The sequence below is a fragment of the Chenopodium album genome, chromosome 1 (assembly GCF_948465745.1).
Source record: "Chenopodium album chromosome 1, dcCheAlbu1.1, whole genome shotgun sequence".
Lineage (NCBI taxonomy): Eukaryota > Viridiplantae > Streptophyta > Magnoliopsida > Caryophyllales > Amaranthaceae > Chenopodium > Chenopodium album.
The window spans coordinates 23,177,555-23,196,597 of record NC_137834.1 but is presented as its reverse complement, the minus strand read 5'-3'; the positions used below and the strand labels follow the sequence as shown (position 1 = coordinate 23,196,597).

General features: G+C 34.9%; 1 protein-coding gene across 1 annotated transcript; it reads left to right on the top strand.

The window, feature by feature from the left end:
* The first annotated feature begins 462 nt into the window (after window positions 1-462).
* Window positions 463-9,886, top strand: LOC145572290 (B3 domain-containing transcription factor FUS3-like). The gene is made up of 7 exons (XM_081631310.1): window positions 463-1,271; window positions 2,849-3,063; window positions 8,241-8,330; window positions 8,585-8,685; window positions 9,160-9,206; window positions 9,282-9,358; window positions 9,488-9,886. The coding sequence occupies exons 1-7, from the start codon at window positions 1,163-1,165 to the stop codon at window positions 9,803-9,805; spliced, it is 957 nt and encodes a 318-aa protein (XP_081487436.1). The 5' UTR covers window positions 463-1,162; the 3' UTR covers window positions 9,806-9,886.
* The last annotated feature ends 9,157 nt before the right edge of the window (window positions 9,887-19,043 follow it).

Genomic DNA, 19,043 nt, shown 5'->3' with positions numbered 1-19,043 from the left:
CCTAGTTAAGTCCACAACAAGAATAGCACATTACATACACACACAAATAATGATACAATTGTGTCAAATACTGATTTGATCGACTAATTCGAAAAACACAATTCAGATTTTAACTTGTATAAAGACAACAATTTAGCGTAATTTTAAGTTTTAAAGACCAAGTTCAATCTAATCAAACCTAACCTAGACACTCAAATTGACACCGTTGGATACTATGGAGTGAATAGTCTCATGTTAGACGAAGTATAAAATAGCACCGTTAGCAAATGACGTGGGTGACCTTTGTTACGCGCGACAAAACGTAGAATTCAGTTACAAATTTTCCTTGTCACCTTTCTTAGCTTCTTCTCATTCTATCCAAAAAATTTCAAAACCCTTCTCTTCTACCTCCTCCCGCTCTCTCTCTCTCTCTCTCTCTCTCTCTTTTCATCAAGTAATACCTCCCCCTTCCTTCACCCGCTATTTCTGGATTCTTCATCATTTTTATTTATTACATTTAATTAAATCAAAATCAATAACAAAAATAAAAACAAAAAAGGAAATTAATAATAAGAATAAATAAAAAATAATAAGCGCCATTGAATTCAGTTGGGGGGGTTTGAGTTAAAACAGAAGAATTGCAACACCTGTTAGCTTCTCCCTTGTTTCACCATTCGTCTCTTTTTCTTTGGTCATCTCTACACTCTCCCACCCACCGCCCCTTTCCCTTTTCAAACCATGGTTAATTTTTTAACCTTACTTTAGTTGCTTACTCCACTATACTCAGCTCAGTCATTTAACAAAAGTAGTAACTATTTTTACTTGGAAATATCACTACCCTCTTATGATCAACTGCCTTTTTACAAATGTCACCCTTAACCTATACTCAGAAACTCCCCTTTTTTTTTTTTCTTTTCATTTTTGTTTTTGGGTTTTTTGTTTTAATTATTATTGTTGGGATTATTTTTGAGTTTTGGAACATTGCTATTTATAGCAGTAAATCATATTTGTAACAATAAAATGAATAAATAAAAAGGAGATGAGCTCTCCACATTTTTCAGTGGAGTCAGTGTGAGATAGGCATTCAGAGTGCACCTTCTTTCTCTCTCTTATTCTCTCTAGAATCTCTCAAAACAATAAACCCTAAAATAAAATAAAAATAAAAACAATTTGTTGATCGAAAATGATGATGATGATGGGGGAGAGAGAGAGTGGTAGGAGTTGCCAGAATAACGAGGCGCTCGGGTTCGGGACTGGAACTGGAACTGATAGCGCGACTAATGGAGTTGGAGGTAGTGCTGGGCACGTGCCGTGCCGGGCCTGCCGTGGGCCGTGCCTAGGCGGGCCTGGTACAGTGTCGTGCCGGGCCTGGCACGGCCCACGGTGGAGGCGGGCCGTGCCGTGCCGGGCCTGCCTTCAAGCATCTCTGTCCATGGCACGGCACGGCCCACCGTGCCTGTCGTGCCGTGCCGGGCCTGCCGTCGTGCCGGCCACCGTGCCGGTCGTCGTGCCGGCCCACGGCTTACCCTTTTTTCTTTTTCTTTTTTAAAAAAAAAAAAAAACTTTAAAAAAACTTGAATTTTTTTTATGAAAGAAAAAATTGAATTGAATAATTATACAATTTAATATTTGAATTTAATAATTATTAAATTTTTTATGGAGTTAAGTTATATTAAATATTGTTTAAATTATATTAATATTTATTGTTCATTCATAATTTACTATATATCATATTATTCATATAACTATATAAGTATTAGACAAAAATTAAATAACAATATAAGTATATAACATATTCCATAAATTTAAAAGTTGAAAAAATTCATTCATAAAAATTTATTAAGTAAAAGATAATATGAAGTACAAGTGTACAACTAACAATAATTGATGAATAACTTATTTTGTTATTTTATTATACGGCTAATGTTAATAGAGTACATAGCCAACATAGGAAATACTAACAATTTCACTAATTAATAGAGTACATAGGAAATACTAGAATTTTCGCTAATTAATATTAATTCTCGAGTTGTTGGTAATCTTCAATCAAGGTCTTCATTATCTTCTTCGTCTTCATCTTCGGCTTCATGTTCACTAGCTAATGCGGAGGAGCTAGTTGAACCAGAACAATCGGAACCATCGATGTTGTCCTTGGCCGTAAAAGTACGATCTTGGATGCGTTCTTGGGCATCCATCCAATCCTTCAAGCAAACACACATTTCTAGTGTTTCGGGCTTCAAACTTGTTCTTCTATCGTCTAGAACCCTTCCCGAAGCACTAAAAGCTCGTTCCGAGGCAACGGAGGAGGCTTGGATGCTGAAAATATCACGTGCCATTGCCGCCAAAATAGGATGCTTTGTGCTTTGGGATTTCCACCAATCTAGGATGTCCATCCCCAACCTCGAATCTTCGTCCAAGCCTTTCATGAAGTCGTAGTTTAAATACATTTGCAACTCCGAAACATCGCTTTGTGATCGCCTTGAAGTTTAGGGTGGTATTTATAGGTGAAAATATAGCCGTTTATAGCCGTTTATGGCCGTTTATGGCCGTTGGAAGGAAAACACAACCAGCCTTATAGCCGTTAGCCCGCGGGCCGTGCCTACGGGCCGCCTGCGGGCCGTGCCTGCGGGCCGTGCCTACGGGCCGCCTGCGGGCCGTGCCTGCGGGCCGTGCCTGCGGGCTATTGGCCGGGCTCGTGCCGTGCCGGGCTGCTTTTTGGTTTTTTTTAACCGCAGCCCGCACGAGGCACGAGGGGCGTGCCATCGTGCCGGGCCGGGCCTGCCGGCGGGCCGTGCCGTGCCGGGCCATCCTCGTGCCGTGCCCGGGCCGCCCGCGTGCTGACCCGGCCCACGCCCAGCTTTAGTTGGAGGACGTACTGGGATCGTGGTTTTCAACAACTCCAACGAGGCGAATCGGTCGACGAAGATGCCGGTTTTAGGGGGATGTTTTGGGGAGAATAAAATTCAGAGGAAGAAAAGAATGGCAAGGCAACGAAGATCCTCAGTTAGTCTCTTGCCTTTTGCTTCTTCTTCTTCAACCTCTACCACCCCTCACGTGCCAACTTCTCTCTCACTTCCCGCACGTGTAAGATTACTCTTCTTTCTTCCTATTTTTTTTTTTTCAAATTTTATTTATTTATATATATATATATATATGAGTGAGTTGACCCAGATGATTTGGACCGAGTTAAGGTGTGTATTTTTCGTTACCTGGCCTTCTTTTGGGATTGGCTACGGATCCCTGCACCACCGTACACTAGCCGTTGATTTTTTTTTTTTTTTTTTCATTTTCTGAAAATAGTTGAAATTAAATTTATCTTATTTTCCTTTCCGTTTTTAGTACTTATAGATTTGGCTCATAAATTTCATACTTTAATTTTGTATGTTGGGGAACATAAAATTTAAATAAATAAAATACAATAAATACCAAATTATAATTAGTTGTCTTAAAGTTAATAAAATAATTTCCCCTCAAAATTTTTTTAATAAAATAAAATAATAATCAGCAATTAATTTTGCCAAATCAGTCAATGAGAGATCTGATTTATTTGTTGATCCACCAATTTATATCATCTGCAAGTATATAACTTTTTCTCTTTGATTTAATTGGTAGAGAAAATTATTGCTGACTTGATTTAGTATTAAAAAAAAAAAAAAAAAAAAAAGCATCTGTTTTTTATTTATTTTTTCAAGGTAAAGTAGAAAATCATCTTATTTTGACAAAGATCTCATGATATTAAATTGTTACATTCTACCAAAAGATTTTTTTCAGATCAGTCAATCTAATCTGATTTTGTGTTATTTTCCTTCAAATCCTTGTCTGAATATATTTTTTTAATAGTCAGATTATTCTTTTAAAAAATAAAAATAAACCATTCATTTTCCTCTCTTCCAATCTCCTCCTCTGCTTCTCAAAAATCGTTCTTTCTATGTTTTTTTCATTTTTTTTTAAATCAAACAATTACTATTATTAATTTTTCGTTTGGATCGAATTTCAATTCAAAATACATTTATCAAACTGAAAAACCATAAATTTCCCCTTGCAATTTTTTTTTCATCCTTCATGTTTCTGTTACATAAACAAACAAGATCTTAACTTTAAATTAACGAAAACTCGTGGCTTGCACACTTGCACGACTAGAAAATAGGTTTTTTATAAAAATATAATTTTGGATGTATGAAACAAATTCAAATGTTTTCATTTCTAGTTAAAATTAATAAATACCCTTTTTAGAGTGGTAAAAACCTTGACAATCCAGAGAAAACAAAATATGTTTCCTTACTCCGTCACAATTTAGTCTAATTGTTTTCATTCTATTAAGATACCAAACATATATAGTAATTAATAAAGATAACGTTAATCATTACCCTTTCTCCTATTTATTTAAATCCATTCCATACCATTTGCGGTGTTAATACGAAACACCCCCTTAATAAAATTGATTTTTAACAATGTTCTACGGATTTAAGAAGAATAACCAACATACTTCCCTCTTTTAGTTGTTTAAGAATAATTGATGCACTTTCTCATTTTGATATGAATATGACTTATCACTATTGTTTTTTCTCACCTCACTTGGCCCATCACTTACTTTTGTATATCATGTTAGATTTCGGGAAAAACTCCTCAAGTTGGAGTGTGTACCATTAATTAATATTTATAGAGGTTTACAAGAGTCGTACTCCTATTTTGATAAGACATATTCAATTTTCTAATAATATGAAATGAAGCTACTAACTTTGTCTTGAAACAACTCATTTAATTACAACAAATAATTAAATTATGTGTTTAAAAGAGCGTGTGATAAATTATTTCAAAGTAAAGAGAGTAAATAAAATTTGTAAGTAGTTACCCGATTTTGATAAGATATATAAAGAATACATATTACCTCCGATTTTTTTAGTTGCAACTTTAGAATATTTTATATCTCTCAAATAATACCCCAAATTTGCAACTAAAAAAAAAAAAAAAAAAAACTGAGGTAGTATAAGAAAAGTGAAACAATTTGGGTCAAAATGAATAAATAATACTCGTCTGTATTTTTTAGCTAGAGCAATTTTCATTTCACACTTGATAATGTATAAATTATTTCAACATATTATACTCCCTTCGTCCCTTATTGATAGTTCTGTATGGCCAATTATAAGTCTAAAAATGGAGTAGTTACATTTTTTTTTTTCAAGTATCATTAATAATATTATTATTATTTTTTTTACCAAAATTCTCTATAATTTGCAACAACATTTGTGCAAATTTTACTTTTCCATGTGAATTTTACTTTTCCAATACTTTCTCTCTCTACTTATTTGCATACCCAATGTAAATTTATATGTCCAATATACTTTTTCATCTTTTTAATGTTTATTAATTCCCGTGAAAATTGCCGATAAGAGACTACTCCCTCCGTCCCAAAAAGAACGATCCATTTGGCCAAAACTTTGTCCCCCAAAAAGAATAACCCATTTGCATTAAAACATCACCAATTTACAACAATATTTGTGCAAAATTAGATTCCCCATATAAAAATTTGATTTTCCATGTTTTTTTATTACTTTCTCTCTCTATTTTTTTACAAACCCCATGTAAATTTATCTTTCCAATATACTTTTAGTTCTTTTTACTTAATTTCCTTAATACCCGCGTAATCAACCCAAATGAGTTGTTCTTTTTGGGACGGAGGGAGTATTATTTTTGGGACGAAGGGAGTATTATATTAAGGGCGGAGGGATTATCTCTTTTTTACCAATAAGTAAACTTATCAAAGTTTGACTGCATTAATGTATAAATTAAGAAAAATTTAGAGAGATCCCAAATGACTATAAATTATCAAAGATAGTTAAAGTAGCACCAATAGAGTACATTAATTTTGATTTAAAAAAAAAATTAAATTAAAGCAATAGTTCAAAGAAATTCATGAAAATGAAAGAGAACCTTTTAATCAATAAAGAATTTGATTTTTTTTGGTGAAAGTTACACTATTACCCTTATTAAAACCCATTATTCACTTGATTACATTTCTAACAATCTCTTAACCTCATATAGTCATATTAAGTTATGTGCGAGCAAAAGTGTTTGTTAAATTTATTAAAGCTCTAGTATGTAGTATATACTTACAATTATTCAAGGGTTTTGACCAAAATGACGTAAAATGAAAGCTAGGTGACTAAATATAAAAAAGAAAGAAAAAAAGAAAATGGTTCGCCCATCTATCCCCCATGTAAAAGTAGCACGAGTCCAAGTATAGGTGGCCCCAAACGGTGAAACCTGTTTGGTAGTGCTTAATTGGCATTGCTCATACTTCAGCATTCAACTCTTCTCCAACTGTCTTCTGCCCTTATTCGCTTACTTCATTTTACTTAACATTTCATCTACTATTTTTTTTTATTAATTAATTATTTAATTAATTCAAACAGAATCTTTTTAAATATAAGTGAATTTGTATGACTTGATAGTAAAGTAAGGTGTATGTTTTTAATTTGGTACTGTTGTTATGTGTATAGTAGTTGATGTGTACGTGTTTCCGTACATCTAGCTTACTAGTATGAAGTTAGGATACGTTAAAATTTACCATTAAAAATTGTCGATTACATGAAATAATCTTATATAGAGTTTTAATGGATTTGAATAAGGTTAAAATAAACTATTTTTGTTTTGTACGTACGTCCTCGTCTTGCCTCATTTTGGCTTTGGTACGTCACAATTTTGTTGTCGATATCTAATTAAAGGTAACCAAATATGGATAATACCAAACTATACTTGAATTAGAGGATTGGGACCACAAGTGAATCTTATATCGTTAAATGTACTCTCATTAGATGGTTAGCTTGATGGTTGATTTGAGAACATGACTTGTTTGAGTTCCATAACTAGATTTTTAGTGTCTCATCACAATAAAAGACATACACACTAAACACGCACCTGTGGTTGGGAAAGGAGAAACGTTGCAAGCATAAGCAATCAAATTACGTAACATGTGTGGTTGGCATTATATGCCCTAATCATAATAACTAATTAATCAATTAGTCAATTCTAAAAAGTATCACATGGAGCTCCTAGAACTAGGGCAAGATGGTACTGACAAGCTAACGGGCACATTGAATACAAATTAAGTAGAAAAAATCTAGGGAAAAAGAACGACAAAAAATAGAAATACAATAACGACCCATAATAATATGACAAAGTATGATACCAAACATAAGCAATCAAATTACGTAATAGTAATAAACTAATAACACGTGTGCTTGGCGCTATATGTGCTAATCGTAATAACGAATCAATAAGCAAACCAATCAAATAGTCAATTCTAGAGTGTGCCATTTGGAGAACTAGGGCAAGATTGTACCGACAGGCTAACAAGCACATTATGGAAAAAATACAGTGACAGAGAACGACAAAATACACAAATTCAATAATGATAAACATGATTCCTGTTAGTATGCATGATTCCTATTAGTAAGGCAAGGTATGATACCAAACATAAGCAATCAAATTATGTAATTGTAATAACACATGCTTGTGGTTGGTGTTATATGTCCTAATCATAATAACTAATCTATAAGCAAATCAATTAGATAGTTATCAATTCCCAGAACTAGGGCAAGATTGTACCAATAAGCTAACATACACATTAATTATGAATAGAAAATATGCAGGGATAGAAACGAAAAAAAAAAAAAAAAAAAACAAATACATTAACGACAAACAAGCTTCTTCCTCGTGTCTTACCATTTGCGTTTAAACTAACTAGCCTTTACTTTATTATAACAAATCCCTTATAGCAGTTACGTAATTACCCTAACAAATTGTTAGAGTTATTGACAGGTTTCTTCATGCGTTTTTGTAGTAGTGGAAAATAGCTTTCAAATGATCAATGATCCCTCTATATATCTCAAAAGGGATTGAAATTTTGTAAAAAAAAGAAAGTGATATTCTTGAATGGAAGTGCATTCAAAACCAAATGATGGTTGTGGTGGTAATTAAGTCTATGAATCATGTATCACGCACATCAAGATAATAAAGGTGGTTGTTAGATGGATAATTAAGGTGCACAATTAATTAGGGAGTAATTGATAATAAAGTCTTAAACATGGCAATACTCCTTAATGAACTCATTAGAGGTAGATAATGTAGTGGGAGTTGAACCCTCTTCAACCTTAATCCTCAATCTCAACTTGATGATACTTCGTACTCTTTGAATAAGTGATTCATGTGCTATCAGATGCTTGCTATGTGCAAATGTTCACCCCCTTCAAAAGTTTCAGGTTGTTGATCCAAGGAGGTTGAGGTTTTTATTCCAGAAGCAGCTTCAGAATAGTGATGTAAGCACTCTGCGGAGGATGGTGTTACCAAAGGTTTGTGCCATCAGATTTATATTATGCACTTGGAATTTTGTTAGTGCTTAACTCGAAACATGGTCATTCTTTAGTCCTTATTTTATTGAGTTAGCATACAACAATTTAATGTGTTAAGTTATATTTTATTCACGATAGATTATAGGTAGTGATCATGATACTGAATACTGATACTATATATATAGATTGACACTATGTAGTGATCATGAAATATGAAAATGATTGATCTCACTGATTTGTTTTAATTAAATCAGAAAGCAGCTGAGTCTCACCTCCCGCATCTAGAAACTAAGGAGGGAATTTTCATCAGCATGGATGATATGGATGGGATGCATGTGTGGAACTTCAAATACAGGTACGTTCCATCTTCATAACATTTCCATTATGGTAACTGGCCCCCAGGGGAAAGTTTTTACTTACCAAAAACTCACTAGCTTATAAATAAAATTTCCAAGATGTTGCATCTAAAAACTTTACAGAAGAAGATTTTCTTTAATAAATAATCGATATAGAACTTTATGCAACATAATTAAATTGTAAGAGTTCCACGGTACCTCATAATTAAATTACCCGGAATACTATATAAAGTATTTTGTAAATCATCAGACCTGCTGGCTGTGTATTGAGACTGATCTGAAGATCTGAACGACCTTATACTACCTCGATTCAGAGTAGTTGTCACATTTGTTCAAATAGCACTGGTATCTAAACAGAAGCTAAATATGACCATTCTGCTGTTTTTTATTTATTTATTTATTTTTTTCTCTTCATCATCACAATTTGTATATACTTGTATATTTATTTTTTCCTTGGGAGCTTTCATATTCAGGTTCTGGCCTAACAACAACAGCCGGATGTATGTCCTAGAAAACACTGGTAAGAAAATCGTTTATTTCCTGATTCTTTCTCAATCCATCGGGTGTTTACTGATTCTGTACTGTTTTGTACTAGGGGACTTTGTGACTGCTCATCGCTTGCAGGTTGGGGACTTCATCATGGTCTACCAAGACATTATTAACCTTAACTATGTAAGTACTTGTTTAAACTCCTCTTATTTCTTCGCATTTATGTATATATATATATATATATATATATATATATATAATCTCATTGTTAGTTACTGCAACTTAACTCTTAAAAATTTCAAATATATGTAGGTGATTCAGGCCAAAAATACTTCACCGCAGGAGATATACAACGAGTATACAACTAATACAGTAACTGATTACTTTCAAGTGAATAATTTCGAGATTAACAGGTACAATCAATTGAGCTGGAATAACGACCCAACAGTAAACATGGAGGATAACAATAATGCTTGCATGTCATTTGTTTATGACACCACCAGCATTGCAAATGACTCCCCTTTCGATTTTCTTGGTGGGTCGACTACTAACTACTACTCAAGGATGGGAGGCCAGGGCTTTGACAACTTCGGATCTGTTGACAATTTAACCCTCGACGACTTCTATTGAAGTTTACGTCTAATTGTGGAATTTACTTCGACTAGCCGGAAACATAGACGGTGTTTGTCTTCTCTTTGTAATAGCAGGGTCAAACAGTGTCATTTTCTTTTACCTTCATGCTTTTTTTTTTTTTTTTTTTTTTTTTTTTGATTGACAAAATGTAGCTATAAATAAAGGGATTGAAAAGGAAAAAGAAAAATGGGGGTTGGGGCCTGGGGGGTGGGGGGGATTACAGTTTTCCTAAGCTAGTAATGTTGTATGTGTCATGGTCTCATGGATCAACAATTTGGTATATTTTGTTGTAAACTCTAATTCAACTATTTGCATCTTTTGAAACATGCTAATCTTATATCCGTACTAATTACATCTAAGTGGCTTGTACTAGTTTTGTTTTACAGGTTAAGGCTCGTTTCAATGTAGACCCATTTATTTTCGGGTTTTTGGCATGGCTGCTTACTGTAGGGAATATTTCAAGCATTACCCCAAACTTGAACCCCACTATGATCATACACTAAAGTACGGTGGCGTCCAAAGGGAAAGAAGATAGAGCAAAAGAGTCGCCAACAAGTTTTTTAGGAACTTGTAAACCGTTCACGAGGTGAAGGTTACACCCCTTAACGATCCAGGAGATCGTCAACTCCAATAGGTCTAGAACCATGATTGGTAGTTCGGGGATGAAGGTACAAATCCAACCTAAAAGAGATTGAACCTGCCCTAATAATATGTCTCTACTTTATTCTAATCGTATTCATGTGCGCTTTCTGACTAACATGCAATCAATAGGATTAACCCTAAACCTATTTATCTATGTTGGTTGAATATTAATGCACAAATAAATCTATTATTGGCGATCCCTTGAATTATAATCAAATTAACCCTAAATAAGATTATTAATATCTTATTAAGCGTGATTACAAGTACAAATTCCCTTTAAACATGCATAAAAAGGTGTGATCAAACAATAACAATAAAAATCAAGCAACATAATAAATAATCATATAAATCATAATCAAAATAATAATCATAATAATGTATAGTATAATAGCATGATCATAGGCATGATACTAATAAGATTAATAACAAACCTTAGCATGTCAATAAGCAATAAAAATCAAAGCTTTAACCCTAACATGATACTAACAATCATAAATATTAGGAAGAACATAGAAAGCATCATACTTTTAATCATACTTAGTATTAAAGTTACCCTAGACATGATACTAGGAATTTATTGTTGTCACCCTAAACATCAAATTAAGGAAAACATCCTAACATGATACTAGAAATCAAAATAACAATCTAAGCATGATTTTTATATAAAAAAAAACTATTAAAGTACTGTAGGGAATAATTTCAAGCGTTAATCCCCTAGCTTGAACCCCACTGTGATCATACACTAAAGTACGGTGGCGTCCAAAGGGAAAGAAGATAGAGCAAAAGAGTCGCCAATAAGTTTAGGAACTTGTAAACCGTTCACAGGGTGAAGGTTACACCCCTTAACGATCCAAGAGATCGTCAACTCCATAAGGTCATGAACCAAAATAGGGTTCGGGGATGAAGGTACAAATCCAACCTAAAAGAGATTGAACCTGCCCTAATAATAGGCCTCTACATTATTCTGATCGTATTCATGTGCGTTTTCTGACTAACATGCAATCATTAGGGTTACCTTAAACCTGTTTATCTATGTTGGTTGAATTTAATGCACAAATAAATCTATTATTGGCGATCACTTGAATTATAATCATATTAACCATAACAAGATTATTAATTATCTTATTAAGCGTGATTACAAGTACCAATTCCCTTTAAACATGCATAAAAAGTGTGATCAAGCAATAACAATAAAAATAGATCAAGCAACATAATAATAATAAATTATCATAAAAATAATAATAATTATAGCAATAATAAAATTATAATTATAATCAAAACAATTATAAAAATAATCATAAATCATGTTAAAGCATAATAAAAATAACAAGATCCTAGGCATGATACTAACAAGATTAATAACAAACCCTAGCATGTCATTAAGCAAAAAAAATCAAAGCTTTAATCCTAACATGATACTAACAATCATAGATACTAGGAAAAACATAAAAGGCATCATAACAATCATATTTAGTATTAAAATTACCCTAGACATTATACTAGGAATATCATAACCAAAACATGATTTCTACATCATAACATCAATAAAAACCATTAAAACACTTACTTTGATGCATCGTACCTCTTTCTAATAACAAAATATACACGTTAGTAACTTCAAGGAAAATAATAATCAATAATTAAACTAAATAATTGAAATAGAGATTTGGGACAAACCCTCAGAAATTAAAACCTTTCACGTCTAGGGCGAAGACAACTTCGAATATGGCTAGGTGTATCTAGATCTAATGAATGCGGAATTTTGTATGTAAAAAGCTAGTTTAGAAAAAGAGAAAGAGAGAGATCAAGAGAATCTAGATGAAAATTGATAGATGATTATAAGAATCGGTGATTGTAGATGATTGTGGATGAAAACTGGTTAATGAAAACGGAGTTTTTACGACGTTACTTATAGAAAAAATCAGCTAAAAAGATAAAATATCAAAAACAGAGTCTGGCGCACGTAAAATTGAACCAGCGCCAACGCTGGCTATTGGCGCTAGGCGCCAACATCAGCGCCAGGCGCTAAAGCTGGCGCCAGGCGCCAAGCGTAGCGCTAGGCGCTACAGCTGGCGTTTGGCACTGATCTGGAAAATCACGCGTTTTCTTAAAATCAGATAAAAATTGCCGTACAGGAGGATAAAATCGTATTTTTCCTCAAAAATGCTCTTTGATTTTAATTAAAACTCTGAAAAGTCAACAAAAGTCAATTTATCAATGCTAATTGAATTAGGAATGAAAAGAACCTTCTAGAAGAATCTAGAAGACTAAAACCATTTCTAATTGCATTAGGAATGATAAATCATAATAGGCCCTCCCCTAGATCATTGGGCCGCATATAAGGCTCAAACCGGGCCCAGTTCAGTAATTTGGCCATAACTTCTTCAATATTCATCGGAATTGGGCTTATAATATATCGTTGGAAAGGTCTTTTCAAGCCCCATCCAACTACACTACTATTGGACCCATATCATAGACCAACCAAATTGGATTGGCTGTTTTCTTAAAATAGGTTTTCAAAAACAGAGAGAAGAGAAAAGAAATTCAAACTTTCCGCAACACTAAACTTTCCACACTTTCACTTCATTTGATTATGATTCGATGCGAAAGGTACTCATCACTGGGTTTGGTTTTGGGGAGACACAAATGGGTGTCTACAGAAGCCCCCACTTGGACTGAGTTTGGAGAAACGCGAGTTTCGAAAACAAAAGTCAAAGTATCGATAGGGACGGAGAATGATTCAGAACGTTCTGCGATCCTAAATCACTCTTGTAACGCCGATACCTGCAAAACTAGCGTTAGTTAAACAGATAAAAGAGTTAAGAAGCGCGTATCTTGCATCGTCGAGCACACGTCTCTGAAAGTAACCGATTGTTTTGATGACCTCTTGCCAAGAGGATGTCAGCCCGCTTGAAAACCGCTACGCTTGTAACTGTTCCCAATATAGTAGACTGCTTCGCCTGAAACGATCCTCCTCCGCTTTGATAATATTCCACGTCCAAGGGAATACTATCAAATATTGCTTCGCTTGAAACAATCCTCATCCGCATTGATAATATTCCACGTCCAAGGGAATACTATCGAAGATTGCTTCGCTTGAAACAATCCTCATCCGCATTGATAATACTCCACGTCCAAGGGAATACTATCGAAGATAACTTCGCTTGAAATCATCCCCTTCCGCTTTATGACCATCTTCCACGTCTAAGGGAACACTATCGAAGACAACTTCGCCTGGAATCACCTTCAGTTGCTTTTTGACAACTTTCCACAATCTATGGAACGCCATCTTGCTGTTTGTTTTGACGATCTTCTACAATCTAGGGAACACCGTCGATCAATGTTGCTACATCTCGAGCCTTTTCTTGAATCATAGTGACAACCTTTCCAATCATAGAAAAAGTCGTCGAAGACCGCCTCATCATCATGAACCGCTCTTCTCATATCTTGGTGACAACCTCCACAATCCTAGCGAACGCCGTCGAAGACCGCCCATCTCGTGCTATCTTCTCAAATCTTTGGTGATAACTTCCACAATCTTAGCGAATGCCGTCGAAGACCGCCCATCTCGTGCTATCTTCTCAAATCTCTGGTGACAACTTCCACAATCTTAGCGAATGCCGTCGAAGACCGCCCATCTCGTGCTATATTCTCAAATCTTTGGTGATAACTTCCACAATCTTAGCGAACGCTGTCGAAAATAACTTTACTTGAAGTCATCCTCAGTTGTTGCGATAATATTCTGAAGAAAAATTTCCGAAGACCAACGCTTGTCGATCTCTAAAGCTCGCTTGAACTTTGCTTCCGCTAAAACCAGTATGTCGGTGTCTCCGTGATGAGCCAATTCTTAGGCGCTTTAAGCTAAGTGAGACGATCTTTCGTCAGGTCGATCACTTATTTGCGGTTGTAATCAAATCGACTACTCAATCATGTCAAATTGCTTATAGGGGCTAACTGGCGTACCAAGGAACCCGAAATTTCTATTCTGTCGCTGCTGGAATATCTCTGGCGCCAGGAATTGGCTCTGTCGCTAGACGCTGGGATCTAGCGCCAGCCGCTAAAAACTATTACCAGACGCTAGATGTTTTCGTCTGGCGCTGGAGTAGGGTCTTCCCTGTTCTGCTGCACCTGTATTTATTTTTGACTATAGAACTTTGCCAATCTCTTTAATTATCTTAGGGTTGACCTAAGGTTTAACGTCGCTTGACTTATTGACGCGACACGACTCAAGGCATAAACTTGACTCGCTGTGATTAACTCGACTCAAACTGTTTGACACAGGTGTTAGACTCAAATCAAGGTGATATGACACGACATGACTCAATGTGTACATGACTTGTGTGTGCATCGTAATGTGATCGTGCGACTCGAAAATGCAAAAAAGAAAAAATTTTCCGTCATTTTTGTGGAGGGTACCGACTTTCTCCCGAAAAAGAAAGACGCGAAAAAGAATCGAAAGTTTTGAAGGTGCATGTTGAATGAGCTTAGTCAAATGTCATTTGATACTATCTCTCAAGGTGCAAGGATTAATTCATCCTAGGCTATCTCAATGGTTGACTTAATGATGAAAGCATTTGGGTAACTTAGGCACGGAGGCTAAGCACTTCATACTTCGTGATGCAATGACAATTATGAGTGATGAGCGATGTTGATATGACAAGGCATGCTTCAGCGTTGTGTTAAGATTTCATGAAAAAGGCACTAGTAGAAAAATACAAAAAGGCACCGCTCTATGGCCACCGGTTTTTGAAAACCGGTGGCTTAAAAAATGGGCGGGATAGGCTAATTCACATTGCCATGGGTTCAAACCAAACCGGTGGCATAAATGGTAAAGGCCACCGGTTTGAACCCGTGGCAATAATCAATTAAAAAAAAACGCCCCCCTTATAAACCACAAACCCTACCTCATTTCCCTCTCAGCCGTTCTTTCTCTCTCCTGCTCTCCCCTCTCCTCTTTCTCTCTCCTGCTCTCCCCTCTCTTTTTTCTCTTTCAATTCGACTGCTGTGTTCTCTTGCTCTTCTCCTTTGTCTCCTTCTCCCTCTTCTCCTTCGTCTCCCATCTCCAATAAACCACAAAGACATGCACCACGAAGACATGCACGAGGTTTGTGTTTAAAATCGATTTTTCTTGGTTAATTAATCGGATTTTGTTGGGTTTAATTGATTGATTTTCTGGGTTTAATTAATCGTTTTTGGAATTGTTTGAGTTTCTTAATCGATTTTAATTTGGTTTTTAATCGATTTTAATCAATTAATTCTGGGTTTTTGTTTTTTGAGTTCGCGAATCAATTTCTTGTTTTTTTTTCCTCGGTTTTTTAACTTATTTCTGGGATTTTGTTTAATTTTTTTTTTGGGTTTTCTTCTGGGTTTTTGTTTCATTACTAGTTATTGATTTTCCTGGGTTAATTAGTCGATTTTGGATTTTTTGAGTGTTTTCATCGATTTTAATTCGATTTTTAATTTATTTTAATCGATTCTAAGTCGATCTCCTTCTGGGTTCATTCGATTTAATTCTTGGTTTTTTTTTTCTAGGTTTTTTTTTTTTTTTGAGTTCGTGAAAATTAATTTGTTTTTCTGAGTTCGATTTAATTCTCATTTTGTTTTTCATTCTCGTTTTGAAAATCAATTCGATTTTTTTATTTAGTTCGATTTAATTCTCGGGTTTTCACTAATTTCTGGGAATTTTGTTTAACTTTTTTCTTTCTGGGTTTTTTTTCTTTTTTTTTTTTCCGGGTTTTAGTTTTCTGGGTTATTTTTCTGGGTTTTTGTTTAATTTCTGGGTTTTGTTTATATTTTTGTGTGTTTTTTCTGGGTTTATTTAACCATTTAAATCGATTTATGGGTACCATGCATAATGTTCTTGTTTTTATTTTTATTTCGCAGCTTATTTATTTTATTTAATCGATTTTTTTTTTGTTTGATGCAGGTATATTGATTTAGATGTAGATGTTAAATCAAAGAATAAAGATGCTGGATTATTAATTTAGGTGTTATATGGGTTATTTTTTAATTTTAATGCTGTAATTTTTTTTTGGTTTTTTATTGTAATTTTTTTTTTTGATTTTAATGTTGGAATTTTAGTCTGGTGTAATTTGATTAATTTAGTTCTTTTAAATTGGAATTGTTGTATGAGTAATTTAGTTGTAGTTATTAATTTAGTTTTTTCACTCTTAAAAAGTGTAAAATTACTAGATACTGATGAATATATATGTGTTTTTGTGTATTTTACATATATATATTGTTTCTACTACAATTGAAGTGAAATAAATGCAATTTTTTTTTTTGTTTTTGTTTTTTATGGGCATTATTGCCACCGGTTAACCGGTGGCAATACTTGTTAATACCATTAAAAAAAAATTGCGGGAAGCATTATTGCCACCGGTTAACCGGTGGCAATATTTGTTTAAACCGGTGGCTTTTTAATAAGATTATTGCCTCCCCCCAAATGGCCACCGGTTCAAAACCGGTGGCAAAAATGGGTTTTGAACCGGTGACCAATTCATATTTTCGTCTAGTGAGGGTTCCTAAAGGAAAGTATATTTGGTCATGTATCTGTGCGGTGTGTGATAGTGATACTAAAGTTAGGCCGCAAGGGCTAAGTGTGTGGGAAAATATATTGAAAAGAGTCAAATGGTGGTGACTCTTAGGCTAGGTAAGCTAATGATATAGGGATCAAGCCCCCAAGTCTAACTCTAAGTAAATAGGGATGAGCATTGGAGGTCTCTTGATATGACCATGATGTGTGAATGCGAATGTGAATATGAATGCATGTTTATTACGGCCGCACCTCGATGTGAGGTTGCCTACGTATCCGTTAGGAATCAGGCCGAACGTAGCTCTAGCCGAACCTCGCACAAGTGTATGTATACCTCAAAAAGGTCTTTTAAGGGTTGTAACGTGGTTAGGCTAAAGGTTGAAGAAGTAGGGGATAAAGGCTCAAGACCCTCGATAAGCCCCCAAGGTGTGCAACCTTGCTTTAAAATCTTTATATTTTCATGCTTGAGGCCCTTGACTCTTTTCTAGCTCTTTCTTTTGCTTTAGCATTTATTTCATTTTTATAAGTATGGGCAATCCCGATCATGCGGTCTATCACTCACTTGGCATTCATGTTTCTTAGGCACGGTACTCGATAAGAGACGCAATCTGAGACGCGTTCTTATCAAAGATATTTTCATATCAAAGGCATTGGAACACTTGCCCTTTTGTACACTTTTATTTATTTTTTTTTTGTTTTTTTTTCTTTTTTGCTATTGCTTTCTATTTATTTTGTTCTTTTGAAATCACTCAAGCTTTTTAGAATTGCATAAATAGCACACTATCCCATCCCAAGGTTAGGTAGATGTAGGTTGAAGAAAGAAAGGCCTATCGTTAGATGAGGCTCAAAGTGGTTTATGAAGAAAGGATTGCATATTTGAAGGGTGAAAGGTAATATGAGGTGGCTACAAGGGGTGCCTTAAATCATTGGTATACCTTGTGCTTAATTCAACATGGATTTTTTTTTTTTTTTAATGCAATATACTGAAATGATCATATATAAGGAAATAAATGCTCATTTTATTAAAAGAAAATATATAATGATCCTACAAAATAAATCTAAGGAGAATAAAAAGGTGCCTATGCTAGACTTATTGGGGAAAGGGTAAATAAAAAAGAAATAGAAAAAAAAAGGTCACGAAATCTTGTCGTTGAAGCTCGCCTCTTGTCTTGTGCTGTTTCCTTTATCATCACTCGCTCTTCTTGTTAACTGGAGGCATGGGAAGCTCGTTATTATCAATCAAATGTTGGATAGCCTCCTTTAGCTTCCAACAGCTCTCAGTAGCATGACCCCTACCTTGATAATACTTGCAGTGTTCGTCTAAATTCCAACTAGGCAATCTCTTTTCGGGTGCGGGATCTTGAATAGGTCCAATGGGAGTAATGAGTCCTTTGGCATGGAGTCGATCGAAGGCAGTATCGTAGCTCATCCCAATGGAGGAGAAGTCTTTCCTTAATTGCTTCTTAGATCCTTGGTTATCCATGGCTAAAACTTCACTGAGATCAAAGGTACTAACATTGTTACTAGAGTGGGCGTTTTCGGAAGAAGAAGGATTGTCGTTGTAGACACCTAAAAATGTCTCCCCAAAACCAAACCCGATGATGAACAACCTTTCACCGCCATTATTGGTCGGGTTGAGTATTTAATCTTGGAGTGCTTAAATCCATATTTCCATTTCATAAACCAACCCAACTTCTAGCCCGTTTCCCCAAACCATAACTTATTCTCCTCTTTTCGTGCCTTTAAACCCAAAATAATTAATTTCGTGTCCTTTAAAATCATTCATTTTGTGTCCTTTTTATAAAAACGTTTTATCCAGTTTATTTTGGTCCATAGCTGGGTCTAATGATTAAATAGTTGGATGGGGATTTAAAAGAGCTTTCCAACAATATATTATAAGCCCAAATCCGAGTTATAACGAATAAGTTATGACCAAAATATTAAACTGAACCCTAACCGAACCTAAGCCCACCTTACCTACGATCCAATGATCATGTGGAGGGTCCAAATGATTTAATCCAATTCCTAAACCAATTAGGATTAATTGGAAGCTTCTAT

What these genes read in the sequence shown, in the direction of transcription:
- LOC145572290 (XM_081631310.1), top strand. Translation starts at nt 1,163, where the DNA reads ATGATGATGATGATGGGGGAGAGAGAGAGTGGTAGGAGTTGCCAGAAT. An exon ending in GGAGGATGGTGTTACCAAAG is followed by an intron (nt 8,331 to 8,584) that starts GTTTGTGCCATC and finishes TAATTAAATCAG; the next exon opens with AAAGCAGCTGAGTCTCACCT. An exon ending in GTGTGGAACTTCAAATACAG is followed by an intron (nt 8,686 to 9,159) that starts GTACGTTCCATC and finishes TTTCATATTCAG; the next exon opens with GTTCTGGCCTAACAACAACA.